Source organism: Symphalangus syndactylus, chromosome 22 (genome assembly GCF_028878055.3).
Source record: "Symphalangus syndactylus isolate Jambi chromosome 22, NHGRI_mSymSyn1-v2.1_pri, whole genome shotgun sequence".
Classification (NCBI taxonomy): Eukaryota; Metazoa; Chordata; class Mammalia; order Primates; family Hylobatidae; genus Symphalangus; species Symphalangus syndactylus.
Window position 1 is genome coordinate 36,269,789 of NC_072444.2, and position 22,047 is coordinate 36,291,835.

Genomic DNA, 22,047 nt, shown 5'->3' on the forward strand with positions numbered 1-22,047 from the left:
GACTGCTTTGGGAAACGACATAGAAAAGGCCCTCCCCAGGCAGCTCTGGAGATGCAGTGCCGTTCCCATGCACAAGCCAATACGCTTCGCCAGGGCATGTGGCAAACCAATCCTAGAACAGGGCAGAGCAAAGAGCCCTGAGGAGGGAACATGCTGAAGAAGGAGGAGCAAGGCAGGGAACGCGGCAAGTGGGGACTCGAGAGTCATGTTAGAGCAACGATGAGCAAGACAACGTGCTATGATGCCAGAGACAGATGCCTGGACCAGTGGGATGTGGCAGAAAGCCAGGAGACAGGCCGGTGTGCCCATGAAAAGCTGGCAGACGGCAGGGGACACTACTGGTCAGCAACGGGAGAAGGAGCCCTTCAGCCACTAGAGGAGGGACAACCGGGTCTGCACAGAGAGAGAAAGAAGCTTCGTCTGCCTCTCACATTATACACAAAGACCAACTCCAGAAGGATTACAAACTTCCATGCAGAAGGCAAAGCTTAAAATCTTTAGATGAGAATGTAAAGGAATGTCTTCATGACCCCAAGGCAGGGAAAACATCTTTAAAAAGATACTGAAAGTTCCATGTGCAGATGGTAGATTAAAAAAAAAATACAGAAAGTGCTAATCATTTAAAAAAAAAAGGCTACATCCAAATTAAGAGCATTTTATCAAAAATCACCACTATCAGAGTGAAAAGGTAAGCCACAAATGGGAGAAGAATTTACAATATGTGCAGCACATAAAGAGTCTGTACAGAATGAGCTGTAGAAAAATAGGCAAAAGAGGCCGGGCGCGGTGGCTCGCGCCTGTAATCCCAGCACTTTGGGAGGCCAAGGCGGGTGGATCACAAAGTCAGGAGTTGGAGGCCAGCCTGGCTAACACGGTGAAACCCCGTCTCTATTAAAAATACAAAAAATTAGCTGGGCGTGGTGGCGGGTGCCTGTAGTCCCAGCTACTTCGGAGGCTGAGGCAGGAGAATGGTGTGAACCCGGGAGGCGGAGCTTGCAGTGAGCCGAGATCGCACCACTGCACTCTAGCCTGGGCGACAGAGCAAGACTACGTCTCACAAAAAAAGAAAAAAAATAGGCAAAATAACTCAATGGGGGCATTTCACAGGAAAAGAAACAAGAAGACGCAACGAATGAACAGAGATGCCCACCTCGTTAGTCACGACGGAAGGCAGGAGAGGGCCACCTGAGATTCCATTTCCCACTGGCTTTCCCAGCCCAGGAGGTTATAAACTGAGCTGCTGTGATGTACAGGACAGAGGGACAGCCAGACAGCACCATAAAAAGGTGGCCAGTCGAAAATGCGAGGCGTCCACTGTGCCATGTCCTAAGAGGTGGTGGGCTCCTGGGGGCTCCCCTTTCATGCTGGCCACTCGTGCTGTCCACCATGGGGCACGTGTAGCCAGATTTAAATCAGTGATAATTCAATAACATTTAGTACTCAGTTCCTCGGTCACACTGAGCCACACTTCAACGGCTCAGCGGCCTCAGGCATGCAGAGAGCCCTCCTGTGCAGCAATGCCTTATACCTTACAGGCACGCCACATATGTTCATTTAGATGTTGAAAACATCACATAATAAAACAGTTTTATGATGTTACCACAGAGAAACATTCTTGAGAGTGAACTACAGTACATTTTTGTTTTTCAATTGAAGGGAACAAATTCAAACTAAAGTCTCAATAGCCACGAAAAAACAAATGATGCTTTACCGCACTGCTGTTGCCACACCCCCACTAAAGAACCCGCCAAAGAAAGCCCTCCCCTGGCTGGTGGGGCGGGGTGGGGTGGGGCGGGGTGGGGCGGGGTGGGGTGCGGTGGGCTGGGGCGGGGCGAGTGGGGTTGGGGGGGGTGCCACTCACCAGGCTCTGCTCAATGAGCAGGCAGAAGAGGATGGCGTTCCCCACCTCCCGCAGGTTCTGGAAGCACACCGTCTTCAGCTCTGCGTACTCCACAATGTCCTTCAGCTGGTGGTGGAAGAACTCCAGGATACCTACAGTGGCGGGAGTGAGGTGCGGTTGGGGGACTGGAGGGGGCCGGGCCCTAGCAGCCTGGGTCCACAGCCAGGAGCACCTGCCGTTCTGACACCGCCATCAAGCCTGGCTATAAGGACGGCCACAACGTCCCATCCCCAGCATCTTCCCTGCAGCAGTGGTTTATTCGCCACCTGGGCACATTCTCCACACACCATGTGACCCTGGGCCTCGGCTCTGAGGCCTCTTTTCAACTCAACCCCATATCTTTGGGGAAGGCTATGATGATAGGAAACGTCACCACGTGACAAGGATAAAGACTGCACCACATCCCCAGTGGGGGCAGACAAGGTATTTGAAAAAATGCAATCTCTCTTCGCAGGCATGGAAGGGGCCGCACCTAATCTGAGAAAGGGCATCTAGGAAGCCTGCAGCTAACTAACAGCACACCCAACGGGAGGCCACACACCAGGCCAGCTCCAGAGCAAAGCAGGCGTCTCAGCGGCATCCCTGACAGCGGAATAAGGCACAAAAAGACACAAGGTGCAAATATGGGACAGAAGGCCAACGTTTCCCAGCCAATCTACAGCTTCAATTCCAGCCCAGACAGAAACCGGCAGCTGACTGCACAATGAACGTGGCATCAGGAGGGGCCGAAACTACCCTGGGAAGAGCAAAGCAGGAGGCTCAGCAGACCTTAAACCCTTGTCCCAGCAGGTCTTGCCTGAGTGCCCCTTCCCCAAGGACCAGCGGCCTGACATGACCCCTCTGCTCCTCCCAGCTCTCAGCACTGCTGCGGGGACTCAGCCCCACTTGGCGGGGGCGGGGACGCTCCTGCACCTGTGTCATTCCCAACAAGCTTTCCCTGTACCACCCTGGGAAATGGCTCCCTCCTCAACATCTGAAATTTCCATCTCTAGTCACGACATAAGCATTGGTTTTAATCATCCCAGCATTCCTCATCTACTTTCTGACAATAAACTGAAATCAGATTCTCTTGAGCCAGGGCCGTGCCGATGGCTAATTCCCCATGGTGGCTGAGGGGGACACCTGATCGTCTCCTCAAACACCAGCAGGAGCCCTGGGGAGTTGCCAAAAAGCAAGAAGTCCTGAGAACGTGTTCAAGAGCTCAGCCACGCTGACTGACTGCCCATCAGGACAGTGCCTCGTCGGTCACCCACGTGCAGGCTCAAGTCACTTTACAACACAAGGCTAGTGTTCAACTGTCCAGCTTTCAAGAAAACTCGGCCAGGTAAGAGACTAAAAGCAGTTTTGTTACGTGACAAAGGTCCCTGTCATACAATTTTATGAGACGATGCTTTTTGAGACCACTAAAGCTATTTATTTGCATAGCCCCAAACCAGCCCACAGCAAGTCACGTGGGCCTGTCCCTAAGAGCACACCTGCCTGAGGGCCCCGCAGCCGGACCTGCAGATGGATGGGACGGCCTAGGGGCAGGGGCAGGCCTTGCACCACCTTGGTGGGCCTGTCTCTGAGCCTCAAGTCCCTATAGGCCCAGCAGGGCAGCAGGACCCGGGAGTCGGCTCTCTCGCCTCATCGTGCAGCGGTTCTTTCGTAGGGGCGCGTGACAGCGCGGTGTTCAGGGCTCTGTCATCTCAACTCTTGCAGGCTGACCTCAGCTTCCTCGCCTGCAGACAGTGACCCCAACACACCTCTTCCTGGTTGTAAGGTGCAATTATCTGTCTACTGCCTCCTCCCACGTGGCAAATCTAATCCTTCTCAAGAATTTCTGACTTGAATTCCTTTCTGACCTCTCCACAGACAGCACTGCGAGCTCCACACGCCCGCACTCACCGGGAGAGCCGTACTCATGCCGGGGCAGGCGGCAGATCTTGGGCATCACCTCCATCAGCGTCTTCACATACTGCAGGATTGTGCCTTGCAGCTGCGGGGGAGACAAGACAGGCTGCGTCAGCCACCCCACTCCGCTCTGCTAATGCCTGTGGCCGGCGCACACCCTGAAACAAGTCTGTTAGCAAAGAGCTCAGTAACAAGCAAGGCTGCAGGATTGTCTGGCTGGGGAATAAAATCCACTCCTGGAGAGAGAGCAACCATCACCAGGTGGCTTCCCATGACTGAATTCATGTTCTGAAACCGGACTCCTCTTTGAAGATGAAAGTGGTCCCGGTGTGCCACAGTGAGGGGAGAGCTTTGCCTCCAGGTGTCTCCTATGGGGATGCACCCCAGTCTCGTGAGCACTGCCAGCTCCAGGGTCCCCCAGGACGCCGTCTGTGCTCCTGGCTGCGGCCCCAGGCTCAGCTGTGGTGAGGTCAGCAATCCTAACACCCTCCAAGCTGCCACATGTTTTGGGGCAGAGTCCCCAGCAGGTCCTGGAAGGACCTGTTTGGGTCACGGGGTGATGGCTGTGCCAAGTGACCAAACTCTTACATGGTCAGTCACAGAAGATTAAAATAATAAAAAGGATGAAAAATTATAAAAAGTAAGTTATGTCTAGAAAACTAAATCCAGGCTGGCCAAGGTGGCTCACGCCTGTAACCCCGGCACTTTGGGAGGCCAAGATGGGCAGATCTCTGGAACCCAGGAGTTCAAGGCCAGCCTGGGCAACATAGCAAGACCCCCTCTCTATACATACAAATAAAAACTCTGTGTATCAGTTAAAATAACCTGGACCCATTCTCTTGAGTTTGAAAAGATGAGAGAAGTATCAAACTATATATGGTCAGAAATGTTTGAAGCCTAACTGAACGAATCCAGCTGTTGGAGAATCACAGTCCAGGCAGAGAAGACCCTCTGGCGTGGGTGCCCCAGGGAATCCAGGCTGTGTGAAGGAAGCACGTCCAGGGAACACTCACCAGGCTCTTGACGACCTTCAGCAGCTCCTCCATGACCACCGCGATACCCTGGTAGCCGAGGAGCCGGCAGATGACTTGAAAGTGTGGAGGTCCCACAAAGTTCCGGTAGCTGCCATAAATGCTGGAGTAGGCCAAGTTCAAAGCCTGGAAGACAGGGCACAGAGCTCTCAGCATGGTCCCCGCACACATGTGCAGATGAAGAACTGCGTGAGAAGATCACTCAACACACACAGGCTCAGGTGAACGGGTCCGAATTTACTGACTGGTAAAATCTACTGCCCTTAACCGGACAGTTACAAAACCTACTTAGCCTGCCACCAAAAAGAAACCTGCTAAAATAGAAAACAAAACCATTTGGTGTTTCAACATTTGAATAGCTGACTCGCTAGAAGCCATTTTGAAGTCTAGAATGAGAAATGAATACCACTCAGAGTCTCCCCCTGCCTCCCAGTCTCCCAGCAGGATGCCCAAGGTCCGACCCTGAAGGGGCCGGGGGAGCTGCCTTCTCAGGATGCACAGGGCACCCCCGGAGCTGGGAGAGAGACCCCTGTGGGGTGGGAGGGTGAGGAAGGTAGTTAGGGTGTGTATTAGTCCATTTTCACACTGCTATAGAGAAATACCCAAGACTGCATAATTTATTTTTTAAAAAAAGCAGGTTTAGGCCAGGTGTGGCGAATCACGCCTGTAATCCCAGCACTTTGGGTGGCCGAGGCGGGCGGATCATGAGGTCAGAAGATCGAGACCATCCTGGCTAACATGGTGAAACCCCGTCTCTACTAAATATACAAAAAATTAGCCAGGTGTGGTGGCGGGCGCCTGTAGTCCCAGCTACTCGGGAGGCTGAGGCAGGGGAATGGCATGAACCTGGGAGGTGGAGCTTGCAGTGAGCAGAGATCGCACCACTGCACTCCAGCCTGGGTGACAGAACGAGACTCCATCTCAAAAAAAAAAAAAAAAAAGGCAGGTTTAACTGACTCACAGCTTCACATGGCTGGGGAGGCCTCAGGAAACTTAGTTATGCAGAGGGTAAAGGGGAAGCAAGCACCTTCTTCACAAGAAGGCAGGAAAGATAAGAGAGAACAAAAGGCGAAGCTCCTTATAAAACCATCAGATCTCGTGAGAACTCACTATCACAAGAACAGCATGTGGAAAACTACCCCCATGAACCAATCAACTCCCACCAGGTCCCGCCCTTGACATGTGGGCATAATGGGGATTACAAGTCAAGATGAGATTTGGGTGGGGACACAGCCAAACTATCATTCTGCTCTTGTCCCCTCCCAAATCTCATGGGTTCTCACATTTCAAAATACAATCATGCTTTCCCAACAGTCTCCCAAAGTCTTAACTCATTCCAGCATTAACTCAAAAGTCCAAGTCCAAAGTCTCATCTGAGACAAGTCCCTTCCACCTATGAGCCTATATAATCAAAAACAAGTTAGTTACTTCCTAGATACAATAGGGTACAGGCATTGGATAAATGCTCCCATTGCAAATGGGACAAACTGACCAAAACAAAGGGGCTCCAGGCCCCATGGAAGTCCAAGCCCAGTGGGGCAGTTATTAAATCTTAAAGCTTTAAAATAATCTCCTTTGACTCCGTGTCTCACATCCAGGTCACACTGATGCAAGATGTGGGCTCCATGGTCTTGGGCAGCTCCAAGTGGCTTTGCTCCTGTGGCTTTGCAGGGTACAGTCCTCCTCCTGGCTGTTTTCACGGGCTGGCATTGAGTGTCTGCGGCTTTTCCAGGTACACGGTGCAAGCTGTCTGGGGTCTGGAGGAGGGTGGCCCTCTTTTTACAGCTCCACTAGGCAGTATTCCAGTGGGGACTCCACGTGTGGGCCTCCAACCCCACATTTCCCTTCTTCACTGCCCTAGCAGAGGTTCTCCATGATGGCTCCACCCCCACAGCAAACTTCTGCCTGGAAAATAAGGCATTTCCACATATCCTTTGAAATCTAGGTGGTCCAACACCATGGGGAAGCCACCAAGGCTTGGGGCTTGTACCCTCTGAAGCAACAGCCTGAGCTGTATGTTGGCCCCTTTTAGCGACGGGGAAGCAGGGATGCAGGGCACCAAGTCCTGAAGCTGCACGGCGTGGGGCGGGGGCGGGGGGTGTGCAGGAGGGGGAGCCACGGGGGCAGGGCACCAGCCAAGGAAACCATTTTTCCCTCCTAGGCCTCTGTGTTTGTGATGGCAGGGGCTGCCTCGTACATGTCCTGGAGACGTTTTCCCCATTGTCTTGGTGATTGACGTTCCAAATTTCTGCAGCCAGCTTGAATTCCTCCCCAGAAAATGGGTTTTTCTTTTCCATCACATCCTCAGGCTGCAAATTTTCCAAACTTTTATACTCTGCTTCCCTTTTAAACATAAACTCCAATTTCAGATCTCTCTCAAGTTCAATGTACCACATATCTCTAGGGCGGGGCAAAATGCTGCTAGTCTCTTTGCTAAAGTATAGTAAAAGTGACCTTTGCTCCAGTTCCCAACAAGCTCCTCGATTCCATCTGAGACCACCTTAGCCTGCACTTCATTGTCCATAGCACCATCAGCATTTTGGTCAAAACCATTCAACAGGCCGGGAGCGGTGGCTCAGGCCTGTAATCCTAGCACTTTGGGAGGCTGAGGTGGGCGGATCACAAGGTCAGGAGTTTGAGAACAGCCTGGCCAACATGGTGAAACTCTGTGTCCACTAAAAATACAAAAAAATTAGCTGGGCGTGGTGGTGGGCACCTGTAATCCCAGCTACTTGGGAGGCTGAGGCAGGAGAATTATTTGAACCCGGGAGGCGGAAGTTGCAGTGAGCTGAGATTGTGCCACTGCACTCCAGCCTGGGCAACAGGGTGAGACTCCATCTCAAAAAACAAACAAACAAACAAAAAACATTCAACAAGTCTGTAGAGAGTTCCAAACTTTCCCACATTTTCCTGCCTTCTTCGGAGCCCTCCAAACTGTTCCAACCTCTGCCTGTTACCCAGTTCCAAAGTCACTTCCACATTTTCAGGTATCTTTATAGCAGTACTCGACTCTACCAGTACCAATTTACTGTATTAGTCCATTTTCACCCTGCTATAAAGAAATATCTGAGACTGGGTAATTTATAAAGGAAAGAGGTTTAATTGACTCATAGTTCCACATGGTTGGGGAAGCCTCAGAAAACCTCAATCATGGCGGAAGGTGAAGGGGGAGCAGGCACCTTCTTCACAAGGTGGCAGGAATGAGAAGAGAGCGTGAAGGGGAAGAGCCCCTTATAAAACCATCAGATCTCGTGAGAACTCACTCACTATCATGAGAACATCATCACCCCCATGATCCAATCACCTCCCACCAGGTCCCTCCCTTGACTCATGGGGGTTATGAGGATTACAATTTCAGATGAGATTTGGGTGGGGACATAGAGCCAAAACATATCAAGGTGGTTCCTGCAGAAGGACACCCCTCAGCTTGTCTAAGGACATGGGTGCAGATAGCAGGAGACCCCTACTGTGAGTATTCAGTGCTATAAATTTCCCTCTCAGCACTTCTTTAGCTGTATACCAAATAAATCAAATAAATCAAATAAATAAATCAAATAAATCACTTCTTTAGCTGTATATATCAAATAAATCTTGATATATTTGCATTTCATTCAATTCAATGTATTTTTTAAATTCTCTTGAGATTTCCTCTTCGATCCAAGGATTATTTAAAAGTGTGTTAACTTCCAAGCATATAGAGATTTCCTGGTTATCTTTTTATTATTGGTTTCTGGTTTGAGTTCATTGTGGTTGGAGAACACTCTCCATAGGATTTCAGTTCTTTAAATTTTGTTGAGGTGAGTTTTTTTTTTTTTTTGAGACGGAGTCTCGCTCTGTCGCCCAGGCTGGAGTGCAGTGGCGCGATCTCGGCTCACTGCAAGCTCCGCCTCCTGGGTTCACGCCATTCTCCTGCCTCAGCCTCTCCGAGTAGCTGGGACTACAGGCGCCCGCTACCACGCCCGGCTAATTTTTTGTATTTTTAGTAGAGACGGGGTTTCACCGTGGTCTCGATCTCCTGACCTCGTGATCCACCCGCCTCGGCCTCCCAAAGTGCTGGGATTACAAGTGTGAGCCACCGCGCCCGGCCTTTGTTGAGGTGAGTTTTATGGCCCAGGGTATGGTCTATCTTGGTGAATGTTTCATGGGAATCTGAAAAACGTATATATTCTGCTGTTGTGGGGTAGATTATCCTACACACATCAGTTAGATCCTGTTGGTCGATAGTGGTGTTCAGTTCTTTTCTACTGTTGCTGATTTTGTGTCTACTTGTTCTGTCAATTACTAAAATGAGAGTTGAAGTCCCCAACTGTAACTGTGGCACTGTTCACTTCTCCTTTATTTCTATTAGTCTTTCCTTCAAGTACAGAAGCCTTGTTGTTTGATGCATAAACATTTAGCATTGCTATGTTTTCTTCGTGGTGGTTTGACTTATTATTATGTAATCTCCCTGGCAATATTCTTTGCTCTGAAGTTGATTTTATCTTATATTAACACAGCCACTCCTGCTTTCTTCAGCCTCCGCCTGATCTGTCTGTTTCCATTACTGATCCTGCTTTGTACCCCTTTGCTGGAATAAACTGCAGCTGTAAGACTGGGTTCTGTGAGTCCTTCTAGTGAATCATCAGATGTGTAGAGGGTCATGAGACCCCCTCAAAACAAAGAGCCAAAACTGATTATAAAATACTACAGTGACCAGATTAGACAACACTGAAGGACAGAAACCCCACCCAGTGTCTGTCCCAGGCCCAAGCCCTGTGGCCCCTTGCAACCTGGAAGAAACCATCTACAGATCTTCGTCCACACACCCTCCTCCCAGCCCCTCCTCAGAGCAGCACCCTGGGCTTTATGTGCTGGGATTCTGTGTAATATTTTTGGTTGATAACAGGTTCAAACAGGTTCGTGTTTGAAAAGAAGAACATGAAAGTCATCAGTGAAATCTAATGACCTCATGTTACAAGTGAGAGAATTCATTCTCAGACCCGCCCTGACTGGCTCGGCATGACAGCTGTCAGAGGAGGCATCACTCAATGAACACATGGTCCCAGGCCTCTGGCCCCCTGCCCAGTGTCCAGTTTCCCAGTAGACTAAGCTCACACCAAAGATGACACACCCAAGAGACAACACAGCTAGGGTAACAAACAGCAGATGTGACTTAACTACTCAGGGAGTGGGAGGAGGCACTACTTCTGGGCAAGGGCACTGTCACAAACACCATGCTGTAAAAGACTTAAGCTCAGAAGAGGAAGCACTCTGGACGTCCAGTCACACAGCTCGGTTCAAGACAGACTCTGCTGCCCATGCCTGATACAGAGTCTCCAGCCTCATTCGACAAGCAGAGGAGGTGGGTCACAGCACACAGAGCTGTCTCTGGACTCGCCAGTCGTGCAACTTGGGTTCTCTGACATTCATGACACTCTGAGCCTTCATCTGTGAATTGGGGACAATCTTACTTACGAGATAAAGAATACTAGTTAATGTGCTCAAAAGGGTGTCTTACTGAGAAGCAGACATGCTGTAAGTGGTGACATGACCAAGAACCAAAAAGATAACATCACATAAATGGGTCCCTCATCTAAGTTATTTTATTCCTGCAAGATACTAGCCCTAGTTCGCTATTCATAAAAAAAGCACTAATCTGAGTGGATTCCTGTGTATTCCATAATCACACAGATAATACACTGTGACTCATACTGCAGCAGAAGCAAGTGCACGTGGCATACATGAGTGCTTGTGAGTACAAAGGCTGTCTGCTGTGAGCACACGACTCAGCTCAGATATCATCTCTTTTAGTATCCAGCCTTTTTTTGAGTGGGTGGTGGTCAACATCAGTGTCACTTGTATATGTCTAAATAATCTAATAGAAAATTACTGGTTTAGGGCTGGGCACGGTGGCTCACGCCTACATCCCAGCACTTTGGGAGGCCGAAGCAGGAGATCTGCTTGAGCTCAGGAGTTCGTGACCAGCCTGTGCAACATGGTGAAATCCCGTCTCTACAAAAAACACAAAAATTAGCCAGATGTGGTGGTGCATGCCTGTAGTCCCAGCCACTTGGGAGGCTGAGGCAGGAGGATTGCTTGAGCCCGGGAGGCAGAGGTTTCAGTGAACTGTGATTGCGCCACTGCAATCCAGCATGGGTGACAAAGCAAAAACCCTGTCTCAAAAAAAAAAAAAAAAAAAAAAAAAAATTACTGGTTTATGGCCAGGCACAGTGGCTCACGCCTTTATCCCAGCACTTTGGGAGGCTGAGGTGGGTGGATCATCTGAGGTCAGGAGTTCGAGACCAGCCTGGCCAACATGGTGAAACCCCGTCTCGACTAAAAATACAAAAATTGGCCAGGCGTGGTGGCGCATGCCTGTAATCCCAACTACTCGGGAGGCTGAGGCACAAGAATCACTGGAATCACAAGAATCACTGGAGGTTGCAGTGAGGCAAGATCACACCACTGTACTCCAGCCTGGGGGACAGACTCTGTCTCAAAAAAACAAACAAACAAACAAAAAAACAAAAAAACCACAAAAACAAAAACAAAAAAACAATGTACTAGTTTAGGTTTTAACAAAAACAACACAAACACAGTTTCTGAAACGGAGGCAGAAATCTCTTACAGTGAGGTTCAAGTTCAGTTGCAAATAGTTGAATTTAAAAAAAAAATCAAATTCACATCATCAAATCTTTCTTTCCCTCCAAAAGAGCATCAGCTTTGCAAACGCCTCCAAGTGCACATTCCCTGGAGCCATCCCTGAGGTGGTGCCCATGCACACAGGGCAGCAGGGTGCTCTGGTGGTGTAGGGGCTGACTCAAGGCAAATGTGCACCCTGCACCACCACCCTGGAACAGCGGGCTCATGTCGGTGTCTTAATGGAAGCAACAGTGCCTCCCTGCACTCCTGGAGGAAAATCCTGGAGAATAAAAATGTGTGTCAACAGCCTTTAACACCACAAAGGGCACACAGACACACTGGGCAGCAAAGATGTCACCACAGTGCTATCCTGGGATCTCAAAAACCAACCCCAGGAGGCCCCTTCCAGGACTCGATCCATCAGAACTGCAGGTGCACGGCCCCACGCAGTCGGGTCACCTGACTACCCTTGGCCAGCCTCCCTCGCTTCCACAGCTGTCCTCTCCAGATGGGGGTGACAGAGGAACCTCTCTGCCCAGTGCCCTCTGTGCACAAACGCTTCTCTATCAGAGAGTGACAAAAACGTATTTTATTGTTATGTCTAAAACAGAGATTAAAAATTTCAAAGTCAAGAGAAGCCCACAGTAAATAACTTTTAGTTCACAGAGACCCAAGAAATTATTCTTACTCGCCAAACATTCTAGTCCTATCTTCTAAAATAACATTTCCTTCAGTTCTAAAGGTAAAACGCTACATTTTACTTTCAGAAGCAGAAGCATCAGAACACTTACTCTAATCCTTTAAAGAAACATCCTTTTGAGTATAACTAATTATTGCATAAAAGTCAGCTTCAACTGGGCGCCACCAGTGACTCATGCCTATAATCCCAACACTTTGGGAGGCAAAGGTGGGCGGATCATTTGAGGTCAGGAGTTCAAGACCAACCTGGCCAACATGGTGAAACCCCATCTCTACTAAAAAAAAAATACAAAAAATTGGCTGGGCATGGTGGCAGACGTCTTTAATCCCAGCTACTTGGGACGCTGAGGCAGAAGAATTGTTTGAACCCAGGAGGTGGAGGTTGCAGTAAGCCGAGATTGCGCCCTGCACTCCATCCTGGGTGACAGAGGAGACTCCATCTCAAGAAAAAAAAAAAGAAAAAAGAAAAAAGAAAAAAAGTCAACTTCAATCCTTGCTAGAAAGAACATGGGAGTTCCATGTGGAGCAGAATGGAGGTGAGTTCTTAACCACCCACAGGGCTTCAGGAAGTGAGGGGCAGCCCCGTAACAGCTGTGGCGTACCCCTGCCAAGGCGTGCACTCCACCCTGCCCCACAGAGGAGAGGCCCGGTCACTGCATTCTTGGCGCCCGGGTACCTGTCTGGACGCCCTCCTGGGGCACCAACACAGCCGCATGAAGCCCAGAATCACACAAACTGTGTGTCCACTCACAGTTCCACAGCCATTAGGAGGGCCTAAGGACAGAGACAGGGTGGAGGGGCACTGCGGAGGCGGCACCTGCCAACAGCCTCAAGAACGCGGAGTGTGGGATGATGGAATGAGCCTGTCCCATGTTCTCCAGGCATTGGCGACCCTGGCCCACCATGTGTCAGCGAGGCTCCCAGCCCTGACATTTTTCTCCCCAAGGCAGGCAAGGCCGCCCCCCACCCCGGCCTTTAATCTTGTCTTTGTGAAAGGTGAGAACCCATTTCCTTCAAACATCTGCACCCTAGGGAGGATCTGAATTGTATTTTTTTCAATTGCCATCATAACATTGCTAAAAAACAACCCCTAAAACACTAAAGATGGCCAGGCACAGTGGCTCACATCTGTAATCCCAGCACTTTGGGAGGCTGAGGCGGGCAGATCACCTGAGGTCAGGAGTTGGAGACCAGCCTGGCCAACATGGTGAAACCCCGTCTCTACCAAAAATACAAAAATTAGCCAGGCATGGTGTTGCACACCTGTAATCTCAGCTGCTCAGGAGGCTGAGGCAGGAGAATCACTTGAACCCAGGAGGCGGAGGCTGCAGTGAGCCGAGATCGTGCCACTGCCCTCCAGCATGGGTGACAAAGCGAGACTCCATCCCCCCCCCCAAAAAAAGAACATATTTTCAAGGACATAACATTTACACAGTCACCCTTGGTGCACGTGGGCCCCGTTTCCCGAAGAGGAGTCTCACATCCCCTTCATCACATCACTGCACGCAGTTCAGACGACCTGTCTCTCCTGCTCAGAGATGCTCTGAGTGCCGTAAAAAGGCCGCCCCCGGCCCACACTCGCTCTTTTCAGGGGCAGGAGAGACGGGCAGCGTATGCGGAGGCTTGGGCCTTCCAAAAACCAATGCCCTGATTCGGGTGTTTGCCGTTTCCCACGTGCAAACACTTGCGCTCCTGCCAGGTCCAAGGCACTGCCCTGTAAGGAGAAGGAAGACGCCCAGAGGACTGGAGTGAGAAGATCTCGCTCTGAAGAACACAGGGTTAGAAAGGAATGAGTGGAAAACACTGTTTCCGCCACTCAGAGCCGGCTGGTGCTTTAGAAAGTGTCCAGGTGCAGGACGCGTGCGAGTGGCAGGGCCTGGGCCCTCCCCATCCCGGCTCCAGGCATTGGGCAGATGGGGTAGACAATGTCCTGTGATTGTCCCCGCTTCCTACGAGCAAGGACACTTAAATATTGATGAGTGCTGGCAGCCTTCCCCACCGCGAAGCCCGGGGACACCGCGGCTCGCAGCGGGAAGATGGTTTCGCTCTTCACAGGGGAGCCGGGTCCTCTGCCCTCATCCTGGGGCCCGCTGGCTCTTGCCGCCATCATTGTTCCTCCCCCAGCTCCGCTGAGGCTGGGGATCTGCTTGTATTTGCTCTGCTCTATTTTTGTGGGGTGTCTGCTCATTTCATCTCTCTTCTTTGCTACAGTGTTTATATTTTCCTTACTAAATCATACGGGTGCTTGAAACATGAAGAAACTAGCCCTTAATAATACTCAGACTTGTGACGAGCCCAGCCACCCCCCCGTGTGGACATCATCCTATCTCACACATGGTAGACCCCGGTGCTCCGGGTTTCCACCCTCCAGGCGCAGGCTGACATCCTTGTTTCTGGATGTCAGACCTTCCCTGGGCTCACCTTTCCAGCTCAGCTCCTCCCGTCAGGCCTTACCGCCACCCTGGGCCTCCTTGTCTCAGGAAGGCACCTGAGCCTCTTCCACTTGTCTTCTCAGCTTGATGTTTCTAAACCTGTAATCTTCCAACAATCTCACTTGTGTTTGTGCCGGGAATGAGGCCAGGCCCAGCCTGACACCTATCACAAGGCCAGAGCTGTCCCAACACTACATACGCGCTAGTTTTAGATAAGCACTGTTTTGGGTTGGTTGGCTAGTTTTTGTTTTAAATTACTGCTACTCTTCAGGAAGATGCTAACAGAATGGAAAAAAAAATAACATTTTATACACAGCGCGATACATTTAGGTCACTGCAACCAAACCAATTAAACTACACTTCAAAACATGCTTCGTCATGAGCTTGAAGCTCGTAACACAAACACATTGGAGCCTACCTTGGATCCATGCAGATACTGAGGTTGTGCGTTAGGCTGCTTATCTCTTTGAAATTCCTGAGAAAATGGTAACACTGTCCGAACAAACCTAAACAAGAAAGATTTAAAAAAGAAAAAGAAACCAAATTTAATAATAGTTCTTTAAAATTCAGAAGTCCTCCATAATCCATCTACTAAATCTTCCTCCCAGTCAACTGATAAAATCATCAAATAGGAAAATTCTGTGAATCGAAAACCATAGAATGAATGAGATCTCAATACTCAAACATGATAAATGCACCCAAAGCTCAGGGGCCACAGCAGGAACACCTGGGGACTGGTCTGCTGTACCAGAGCCGCCTGGAGCCCAACGCAATCCTCAGGTAGCTCGTGGGCTCTGCTGCGCTTCCAGACACGGCGAAGACGGTGGGGCAGTGCCTGCGACGAGAACGGCGACGCCCCAGTGGTTCAGATCACAAGTTACACACCAGCAGGGAAGGATAGGGACACTTAGGTATTTGTAAACCGCTCGATTAGTCAAGAGATTGTGTCTTGATAATGGATTAGGGGACACTTAAAATCGAATGTGTCCATTTTCATGCAGAAACATCAAACTCAGCTAAGCCTTTCAAATTGGAAGCGTTCGTTTAAACACGTAAAACTTTTGCAAAGAAGTATAAGAAGGACAATTTTGTGGATTTGCTAATTATGTAATTCCAAGAACTTGATTAACTCATATTCCACTTCAGGAAATGGAAACAGATGTAATTGTGAAAATACTGCTGTCCACACAATGTGTGCATCTGAGAGGACGTGCTGCACAGAGGAGAAGCCGCTAGGCCCCCTGACTACCTACCGCGGTACTTCTAGGTATGCCTTTCCAAACGGATCCTAAATCCCTGTGCTGTCAGTATGCCAATATCCCTGGGTGCCACAGTCCTCAGTGCTTGGCATGCATGTCTGTCTGCATGTCTCTGTGCACCTGCATCTGCGTGAGTCCATGTATGGAGATGTGTTATCTGCAGGTGTGTCCACAACAGGATGTGTGCATGTCTGTGTGTCCCTGCGCCTGTGTTCTTACACCCGTTCCAGGAAGTACATTCCATCAGAAGGCGCCATGGTCAGGGTGATGCTCAGAAAAGGGAACCCCATTTCCCAGAGATTCCAGGGCACTGCTCACACCCTTGACAGCAGCACACCTGCAAAGCCACAGCACGCCCATGAGCCTCTGTCCACCTCTGATGGTGACACACCTGCAAAGCTACGGCACACCCATCAGCCTCTGTCCACCTCTGATGGTGACACACCTGCAAAGCTACGGCACACATGTCAGCCTCTGTCCACCTCTGATGGTGACACACCTGCAAAGCCACGGCACACCCATCAGCCTCTGTCCACCTCTGATGGTGACACACCTGCAAAGCCACGGCACACCCATCAGCCTCTGTCCACCTCTGATGGTGACACACCTGCAAAGCTACGGCACACATGTCAGCCTCCGTCCACCTACTATGGTGACGGCGGGGGTGGGGGCGGGGTGCGGGAGAGGACAGCAAATGGAAAATCAGAGTACAAATCCATGCAGGGAGCCAAGCGCCAGGATACGATGCCACTTACATTACAGCCGGCTTTTCTTTTTTATTTTTTTCTGAGATGGAGTTTCGCTCTTGATGCCCAGGCTGAAAGGCAGTGGTGTGATCTCGGCTCACCACAACCTCTGCCTTCCGGATTCAAACGATTCTCCTGCCTCAGCCTCCCGAGTAGCTGGGATTACAGGCATGTGCCACCACGCTTGGCTAATTTTGTATTTTTAGTAGAGACAGGGTTTCTCCATTTTGGTCAGGCTGGTCTTGAACTCCTGACTTCAGGTGATCCGCCCACCTCGGCCTCCCAAAGTGCTGGGATTACAGGCGTGAGCCACCATGCTCGGCCTAGAGGAGGCTTTACTACGTCTGCTTAGAACACAATGTATTCCCTGCTTAGAATGTTTAAAATGATGGTTAAATTTAGAAAGCAGGCCTTAATTTATTTTGTCTATGATATAACTCAGATACAAAACTGTCAAAGTAATGCAATTACTCTCTATATTATTTAAAATTTTAATCAAAATACATGTATATGATACATGATATAATACATGTATTTATTCTATATAGAGATAATTATATATATACATTTATAATTTATATGTATAGATTTTATATATACACACACACACACACATTTTTGTCACCCACACTGGAGTGCAGTGGTGTGATCTTGACTAACTGCAGCCTCAACCTCCTGGACTCAAGTCATCCTCCCACCTCAGCCTCATGAGTATCTGGGACTACAGGCCACCATGCCTGGCTAATTTTTTTTTTTTTCTTTTTTTTTTTTAGACAGAGTCTCGCTCTGTTGCCAGGCTGGAGTGCAATGGCGCGATCTTGGCTCACTGTAAGCTCCGCCTCCCAGGTTCACGCCATTCTCCTGCCTCAGCCTCCCAAGAAGCTGGGACTACAGGTGCCTGCCACCACGCCCGGCTAACTTTTTGTATTTTTAGTAGAGACGGGGTTTCACTGTGTTAGCCAGGATGGTCTCACTCTCCTGACCTCATGATCTGCCGGCCTCGGCCTCCCAAAGTGGTGGGATTACAGGCGTAAGCCATCGTGCCTGGCCTTAATTTTTTATTTTTTGTAGAGACAGGGTCTTGCCATGTTGGCCAGGCTGGTCTCAAACTCCTGGGCTCAAACAATCTGCCTGCCTTGGCCTCCCAAAATGCCGGGATTACGGATGTGAGCCACTATGCTCGGCCTCTATATTTCTAAATAATACACTTCTACAACTTCTTCTTGATTTATCAAGTTTAGATACTGATTGACTCCTGGGTAGGATTTGGTGGCCTCTGGCCCAGTTCTAGGAGGCAGTCCCTACACCCTCATTTCTGAGTGACACGAATGACTGGTATCACGGGGCCACACCTGACTTTATGCTAGCAAGATGACTCAACATGAGGCTGGCCACACCAGAAAGACAGCATGTGGTTACAGGCCTGGGGCTGTGTGCCTGGTGAACTCAGCCAGCTTCCTGCGAGGTGAAGGGCTGGAGGCTGAGCTCAGCCATGTGGCCAGTGATGCAGTCAGCTGTGCCCAGGCAACGAAGCCCCAACAAAAACTGAACACCACAGCCCAAGGGAGCGCCCCTGGCTGGCAGTACCCTGAGGAGCGTCACACCTCAGGGCTCGGAGGGTGATGTGACCCTGAGGACAGGGAAAGCTTTGCACATGGAAACCTCCCAGACTTTGCCCTGCACATCCTTCCAACATGCAGAGATAATGGGTTTTATATAAAAGAATCCAATGAATTAAAGCTGAAATGCAGTATCTAGAATGAAAAATTACTTGTTGGGCCGAATATCAGAGTAGACTTTGCAGGAGCTGAGTGAGTTTGAGATTATAATGGTGGACTGTAATAATCCAATTGACTGTAATCCTATTAGGGCGTGCTCAGTGAGTACTGCGAATGTGTCACCTGAGGAGCTGGGGAGGGTGGATCCTGAACTGTAACCTGCTGGTTAGAAGTGAGGGTGGCCCCGGGGACCCCAAATATGTGGCTGGTGTCTGCAGAAAAGGCAGTCTTGTGGAGGACTGCCCTCAGATTTTGCAGTTTGACAATGTCACTGCAATCCCCTAAGAGGAAAACTAAGTTCCAGCACCAATATCCTAAGCCCCCACTGCACGTGTCTCGGGTACATTGAGGTTCAGCTCCAGCCTGATTTTGACCTGGTCAGTGCTGGGCCCAACAGTGGCTCTTTTCCTTTGTGTCGACCCTGCTTGAGGTTTATTGAGCTTCTTGTATCTGTAGGTTTATCGTTTTCATCAAATCTGGGAAATTCAAGGGCATTAATTTTGAAATCTTTTCTACCCACCCATAACCTCTTACTAGGATCCCAATCACAGGCATATTAGCATCGCTGATGTTTGTCTCTCAGTTTGCTGAGGTCCTTCTCATTTTTTTCATCATTTTTTTCTTTTGGTGCTTCAGTTTAGCTAGTTTCCACTGTTATAATCTCAAACTCACTCAACTCCTGCAAAGTCTACTCTGATATTCGGCCCAACAAGTAATTTTTCATTCTAGATACTGCATTTCAGCTTTAATTCATTGGATTCTTTTATATAAAACCCATTTATCTCTGCATTGTTTTTCCTGAATCCTTGAGCACATGCATAGTCGCTGTCTTAACATCCTTGTCTGCGAATTCCATCACCTCTGTCATTTCTGAGTCTGTTTTGTACAGAGTGATTTTTCTCTGGGCTATGGGTCATTTTCCTGGTTCTTGGCATATCTAGTAATTCTTGATTGGGCACTGGGCATTTCAGTGCCATGTTGCATGTCTTGACTTTGTTACTGTCTTTTAGAGAGTGTTGGCCAGGCGAGGTGGCTCACGCCTGTAATCCCAGCACTTTGGGAGGCCGAGGCAGGCAGATCACCTGAGGTCAGGAGTTCGAGACCAGCCTGGCCAACATGGAGAAACCCCGTCTCTACTAAAAATACAAAAATTAGCCAGGCATGGTGGTGCATGCCTGTAATCTCAGGTACTTGGGAGGCTGAGGCCGGAGAATCACTTGAACCCAGGAGGCAGAGGTTGCAGTGAGCCGAGATCATACCATTACACTCTAGCCTGGGCAACAAGAGCGAAACTCTGTCTCCAAAAAAAAAAAAAAAACTAATACAACAAAGGGATGTGGAGAATATAATGAGAAGGTCTAACTAACATATATCTAACTGAAATCCAGAACGGCAAGAACAGGGTGAAAAAAAGAGAGAGAGAGTGTTGAATGTCTTGGGGGGCAGGCAGTTGACTTACTTGTCAATCTGCTGGATCTTGTCATGATGCATTTTTGGCACTTCTAGGGGTGGGCATAATTCAGTACCTCTGGCACTTCTAGTGAACATCTGGGTGTTCAGTAGGGTTGTTTTTTTTTTTTTTTTTTTTTTTTTTAAGACAGTCTCTGTCACCCAGGCTGGAGTGCAGTCGCGCATTCTCAGCTCACTGCAGCCTTGACCTTCCGGGTTCAAGTGATCCTCCCGCCTCAGCCTCCTGAGTAGCTGGGACTACAGTCGCCTGCCACCACACCTGGCTAATTTTTGTATTTTTAGTAGAGGTGGGGTTTCACCATGTTGGCTAGGCTGGTCTCGAACTCCTGACCTCAAGTGATTTGCCTGTCTTGGCCTCCCAAAGTGCTGGGATTACAGGCATGAGCCACTGTGCCCAGTCTCAATAGAGTTCCATTCTTCTTGCTGGTAGGAACTCAGAAGCCTCCTGGCCTTGTGTGAATGCTGAGAATCATTCAGCTAACAGCTCCCTGGCACATGCACAGTTTGGTATTCAAGCGAAGGCTATGGACGCCCATGTGGCTTCAGGAGCTGTCTCTGTTAAGGCCCCTCCTTTCTCACACGCCACCCTGCAAATCCCAGCCGCCTCCACTTCCCCAAGTTCCAGTGTGTCCCCTCTACCAAGCAGGAACTTCCAAACTGTACTTGGACTGTTCCTCTCTGAACCTGGTCCAGAAAGTGCTTCCGGATGGAAAGTCAGGGAGATCACAGGGCTCACCTCACTTGCTTCCGTCCCCTCAGCAAAAGGTCCGAGTCTGAAAACAGTTGATCCATACGTCCTGTCCAGTTTTTTACTTAAGGAGTAAGAATAAATCTAAACCCTGTTACTCTATCATTTCAAATAATTTAATTTAATTTAATTTATTTATTTTGAGACAGAGTCTCACTCTGTCACCCAGGGGAGTGCAGTGGCACAATCTCAGCTCACTGCAACCTCCACGTCCCGAGTTCAAGTGATTCTCCTGCCTCTGCCTCCTGAGTAGCTGGGACTACAGGTGTGTGCCACCATGCTCGGCTAATGAATTTTAAACACAATATTCTCAATCAAAAGACAAACATTTGATAACAAATATTGAACTAGAGTTGGTAGGTTTGTGTTTTATGGTGGTAAAAATGAGCAATTCTTTCTTATTTTGAGACAAGGTCTTGCTTTGTCACTCAGGCGGGAGTGCAGCGGCATGATCACAGCTCACTACAGCCTAGGCCTCCCCAGGCTAAAGTGATCCTCCCATGTCAGCCTTCCAAGTAGCTGAGACTACAGGGGTGTGCTACCACACCCAACTAATTTTAAAAACCTTTTTGTAGGCCAGGCGCGGTGGCTCATGCCTGTAATCCCAGCACTTGGGAGGCTGAGGCGGGCGGATTACAAGGTCAGGCGATCAAGACCATCCTGGCTAAAATGGTGAAACCCCGTCTCTACTAAAAATACAAAAAATTAGCCGGGCGTGATGGCAGGCGCCTGTAGTCTAGCTAATCGGGAGGCTAAGGCAGGGGAATTGCCTGAATCCGGCAGGCAGAGGTTGTGAGCCGAGATTGTGCCACTGCACTCCAGCCTGGGCGACAGCGTGAGACTCTGTCTAAAAAAAAAAAAATTTGCAGAGACGAGGTCTCCTTATGTTGCCTAGGCTGGTCTTGAACTCGTGGACTCAAGAGATCTTCCTGCCTTGGCCTCTCAAAGTGCTAGGATTACAGGTGTGGGCCACTGCATCCAGCCAGGATTAGCAATTCCGTGACTACTTTCTGTGTTTTTTTTGGAAATGAGCAAATGAATAATGTACTAAGAATAATGAAGCAAGGATTCTCAGTGTTTAATGAAGTCAGAAAAAGGGAAAGAGAAGACTAGAATGAACTCTGCAGTGCTGAAATGGAATTGGAAATATCAGTATAAACTCATAGTTTTAATACATAGGTAACTATATAGAAATAAACATGCATATTGATATGGTTTGGGTGTGTCTCCACCCAAATCTCATCTTGAATTGTAACTCCCAAAATTGCCACGTCTCATGAGTGAGACTCATTAGGAGGTAACTGAATAATGGGGGCAGGTCTTTCCCATGCTTTTCTCATGATCGTGAGTCTCACGACATCTCATCATTTTAAAAGGGGAGTTTCCCTGCACAAGCTCTCTCTCGTCTGCTGCCATGTGAGACATCCCTCTCACCTTCCACCATGATTGTGAGGCCTCACCAGCCATGTA

General features: G+C 49.2%; 1 protein-coding gene across 12 annotated transcripts in view; it reads right to left on the reverse strand.

Moving 5' to 3' along the window:
- Window positions 1-22,047, reverse strand: part of CYFIP1 (cytoplasmic FMR1 interacting protein 1) — a 113,676-nt gene that overhangs the window by 8,624 nt on the left and 83,005 nt on the right. For all 12 annotated transcript variants that reach the window (XM_063631211.1, XM_063631207.1, XM_063631206.1 and 9 more), the window contains 4 exons: window positions 14,995-15,082; window positions 4,807-4,950; window positions 3,788-3,878; window positions 1,862-1,992 (listed from right to left, as the gene is read on the reverse strand). In XM_063631211.1, coding sequence (XP_063487281.1) covers window positions 1,862-1,992; window positions 3,788-3,878; window positions 4,807-4,950; window positions 14,995-15,082 — 454 coding nt within the window. The remainder of the gene's footprint in view (window positions 1-1,861; window positions 1,993-3,787; window positions 3,879-4,806; window positions 4,951-14,994; window positions 15,083-22,047) is intronic.